Here is a 4,702-nt window from a genome sequence, read left to right on the forward strand (position 1 = left end):
TTGTCCTTTTCCCTACTTTTAAGTGCCTGATCCATGATTATTGGACCAAGAAATTGTGAGGGTTGAGATTTGATTAGGTTCCTTCTCCTATTAAAAGAACAAGGCTGATACTTGATACTCCTTTCATTACCTATAACATTTGGATGTGAGAATGACGTAGTCTTTTATTGAAAACTCAAAATCGTGAAATATCAATCCATTTTAATAAAAATGTATTCTCTTTTTTAAGATATTACATGGTAATCCTATTTCTTGAATATGTAATCCTTTATCGTAAGGGGAGAAAAATGTTACAATTTAGCTCGAAAGGATTACATGTTCAGGAAAAATCAAATTATGTAATATTCCCTACGCCTTTAACAACTTACATACTCCGACTATGCACATTTACTAATGCACTTATTTGATCTTAAATATTTTTCATTATATGTTAGTAAAAATTATAACTATTGAATATTAATAAAATATGCTTTAAGATAAATCAAACAATACTTTACATGACTATGTTTTATTCTTATATATTGAAAAAAAATGGAAAAAATTCTCTCTAATTGTTGTTAAAATATGTCAAGATTCCAAATGGGTAAGTTATAAAAAATATAAAGGGATTATTTTTAAATGATTACATTTATACTAAAAACAACTATTCGTATTTCATGCTTCTTATATTTTGATACAAATTTTGTTTATACATATCCAATAAACATTCATATGATTAAATATTAGATATAATATTTTTGTAAAAATAATATTACTGAAAAAGTATGATATGTGAATACTATAAAAGTCAAAGTGTTACAACTAAAAATAAATTAATAGATTGGAGTAATATCATATATTATTTTATTTTTAAAAAAACAAGATATAAACACAAAAAAGAAAGAAAAAAGTGGAGTTGGAGTAAAGTTAAAGAAAATGGAAGGATGTGGTAGTAGTATAAAAGGACTAGAAAACATGCGAACAAAAATATAGAGGACAACAAAGTCCTCAAAGTATACTGTCTCACAGTCACTTTCTAGAAAACTTAATGTCTTAAAGCCAATATTCACACCAAAGTCAAAAAATCATTTTAATAAAAAACCCTAGTCAATTTTTAATTTGCCTTAGCTTCTTCAATCCCTAGCTCCTCAGATCACTGCCTTTTCTTGCTACATAATCTTTGCAACTCATCAACTCTTAATTCACATACACCTATTTCTAATTCCTAACTTATAGTACAAGAAATTATTCTAGGTGGATCATCCAAGTCAAGGAAAGAGGCCTCTTATGGCATCCGGCGGCGGCGACGACGATGAAACGAGAGAGATTAGTGGCGATGAATATCATCACCACCATGGTCACGGTGTTGTTGATGGTGGTCTTGTTGATTTCCCCGTCTACTCGGCTCGTTCACAACATGACATGTCTGCCATGGTTCAAGCCCTTGCTCAAGTCATAGGGAATTCATCAAACCAAGATACAACCTCACCAGCTGAAAATCATGTTACTCCTACTCATATTCTTCATGCAAATCAACCACAAAATCTTAATTTTCAACCCCTTGAAACTGGTCAAGGTAAAGCCATAAATTATTTTATTTGCCTATAAATTAAAAAAAATTGGAAGAAAAGAACTCATCTCCTAATTACAATAATGTTTTGAACGTGCTTATTATGTGCTTGATACAAAGGATTGTAGCATTTCTGTTGCTGGGGTTGCACTCAAGTAAATAAATTAGTTGATTGCTTTATAATTAAAAAACTAGTGCATAAGCATGTCTTGGACATGTTTATCATGTGCTTAATATGGAGAATTGTACCATTGTAGTGTTGTCTGATCTTAAAAGGAAGCTCACTATATAATAGATATATGCTGTTGTTGGTGTTCGACGCATGTATGTAGGACATATATAATATCTAGATTCAAAGATTTCTGCCGCTATTCACATTACAAGATCCGTGTCATAGATAACTTCAACACTAAGGGTCTCATCTAGTCAATTAGTTCACACTTGAAAACAAAATATTTTATTTGTTGTATGTTGGTAATCATTCGTGTGTGTTTAGAATTTGATTATGTAGGATCGGAGTTCCTGTGTATGTTTTAGGAAAAGCCTTTTAGGAAGAAGATTGTGAAATTATTTTCTTCTATCTTCTCGGTGTGTGTTTTATATCATCTATATCACAACGTTCAAGTTAGCATACACAAGTTTACTAAGTGTTTATGATGTAGAATACTTCTTTCTTACATAAATTTTTATTTCTCAGCTTGTTTTTAAGCATATATGAATATATGTGAGTAAGGAGTAAAATACGATGCACCAAGAGGAACAATATTCCTTGTCAAGTATTTCAATATTAACATTTTTCTTTTAGGTTTGAGTTTTTTTAAGACGATTTCGTACCAGCGCATTTAATTACATACATATATATTCTATATTATGATTTGCTAGTCTAATAATGTTCACTCTTCGTTCCCCACTTATTAGTCATTGCCTACCGTGAGTGGTTATTGATATATAGCTCCATTATGTTCTTGAAATTTTTGGCTATCCTTTTTTTCAACTCAAAGAGTTTTTTTGATGATCACTAGTACAAATTAAAGATGCTAATTTACGTCTATATTTGAGTCGAGACAACCGAAGCAAATATTTCATAATTCTCATATATACACAACCAAAATTGTCTCATATTCATCTTCAACCACTGATGTACCTGTTCATCTTCAACCGCGGATGTACATGTTCATCTTTATTTTCTCCACTTAGAGATCGCACACATTCTTTCAATTTCACAATCTTTCAGCAAGTCATATTCATAATAAACTCACTTGTCATATGTTTTCATATCACTCATTAAAACTCATATAAGATTCAAAGTATATATCGTAACATAAAATAAACATGCAAGCTCTCAAAGCTCATACGTCTAAATTACTACCACTCCGCTTCTAGTTAGGTTAAATACAAAAATAGTTTTTCTTAGCCTTTAAAAGGAAACTCATCTACTACAAATAAAGAGGAGGAAGAATAGACAATTAAAAGATTCATTTCCTTCATTCTTTAACTATATAGCATTAGAAACTGATACTCACTCCATCAAAAGATAAAGAAATTTAGAAACGACTCACTACATGTTCTTTTAATTTTCATAGGTTTGTATAAGTAACTATTACATATACCATGCATGCGTGAGAGTGAGGGATAGCCTAGTAGTTAGAGCTTCCCTCCCGATCCCAGGAGGTCCTGGGATCAATTCTCAACCTTGGCAAGTTGGGATCCCCTCTATTCCCCCAACTTGTCAAGGTTTCTCCTTGCCTTATTATTTATATATATATATATATATATATATATATACCATGCATGGGTAGCAAATTCTTACATAACATTTCCATATCTATGTACGTTGTAGGTGATGTAAGGAAAAGACACTATAGAGGAGTAAGACAGAGGCCATGGGGGAAATGGGCATCAGAGATACGCGATCCTAAGAAAGCAGCCCGAGTTTGGCTCGGAACCTTCGACACGGCCGAAGCTGCAGCTCTTGCTTATGATGAAGCTGCTCTTAAGTTCAAAGGCAACAAAGCCAAGTTAAATTTTCCTGAAAGAGTTCAGGGTAAATTAAGTGAATCGGGATTCTATATGCCTTCTTTCGCGCTTCAACAACCACCACCACCACCACCACAACAGCAATTACATGTTCATCAAGTACCTAATTATAATTACAATTACAATTATATGATGGCTTCATCTTTGCCAAATCATGCACAAAACGTTTCTTATTCTCAAGGAGAGACCGCCGCATCATCGTATGCACAACATCCAAGCTTTAATTATAATCCTCAACAATATGAAGCAACAACTGGTAGTTTTCATTTATCTGAATCGTCATCATCGGCTTCTTATGGTGAGGAAAATCATAGTTTTTCTTCTCCATCTTTCTCATCTATTAAGATGGAAGATTTCAGTCCTGAAGAACTACAACAACAAATGATGTTTTCAAGTTCATCACTACGTAGAAGATCAGGAAGTGATCATCCCTATGCACGTCATTCAAGCAAGTAGTGCACTTTATATACTTTTGTAATTTTGTTTGCTTATAAGTTCCTTTCTTAGTAATACGTTTGTATCTCGTTTGTAGCAAGTATTACATGTATGTTTTGGAGATGAATGAATTTCACAGCCGTTGCGTTACTGGCAATCATGTAACTCTTTTACCGCCCTAGAAATACAGGGTGTTTTCAAGAATTTATGAAAAAAGAAAATTTCTGTTAAAGTTGATTGGTTGAGAATAATTTTATTTTATCATATTTTGCTTTACCCATATTCATTGGCTTCCATTGTTACTTGCTAGACTAATCGACGCTAAATCACTTTCTCGTTTTGTCTATGAGGGGCTGGGAAAGAGTGGTCTTGAACAGGGCCGTCTTGAAGATTTTGGGGCCCCTGTTTTAATATGAAGATTAGGCCCCAAATTTATAAAAAATAATGATGGAAGGTTGGGGGTATTAAATATGAAAAGTTGAAAATTTAAAAATTGATCCTTAAGAAATTTTATTAAGGTTGGAAAACGAGGCTGAGTCCCTCAAATATGAAGTATATTTGTTTAAAATAATATATTTTAGGGCCTTTATAAATTTAAGACCCTTGTTGTTGGGCTCTTTACACACCCTCATCTAACCCCTAATCTTGAAGGCTTGCCTTGGCAAAACTAATAGAGACATA

General features: G+C 32.7%; 1 protein-coding gene across 1 annotated transcript; it reads left to right on the forward strand.

The window, feature by feature from the left end:
- The first annotated feature begins 985 nt into the window (after nt 1–985).
- On the forward strand, nt 986–4,229 carry LOC104884113 (ethylene-responsive transcription factor ERF114). The gene is made up of 2 exons (XM_010668705.4): nt 986–1,555; nt 3,390–4,229. The coding sequence occupies exons 1-2, from the start codon at nt 1,267–1,269 to the stop codon at nt 4,040–4,042; spliced, it is 942 nt and encodes a 313-aa protein (XP_010667007.2). The 5' UTR covers nt 986–1,266; the 3' UTR covers nt 4,043–4,229.
- The last annotated feature ends 473 nt before the right edge of the window (nt 4,230–4,702 follow it).

This window comes from Beta vulgaris, chromosome 5, assembly GCF_026745355.1.
Source record: "Beta vulgaris subsp. vulgaris cultivar EL10 chromosome 5, EL10.2, whole genome shotgun sequence".
Classification (NCBI taxonomy): Eukaryota; Viridiplantae; Streptophyta; class Magnoliopsida; order Caryophyllales; family Amaranthaceae; genus Beta; species Beta vulgaris.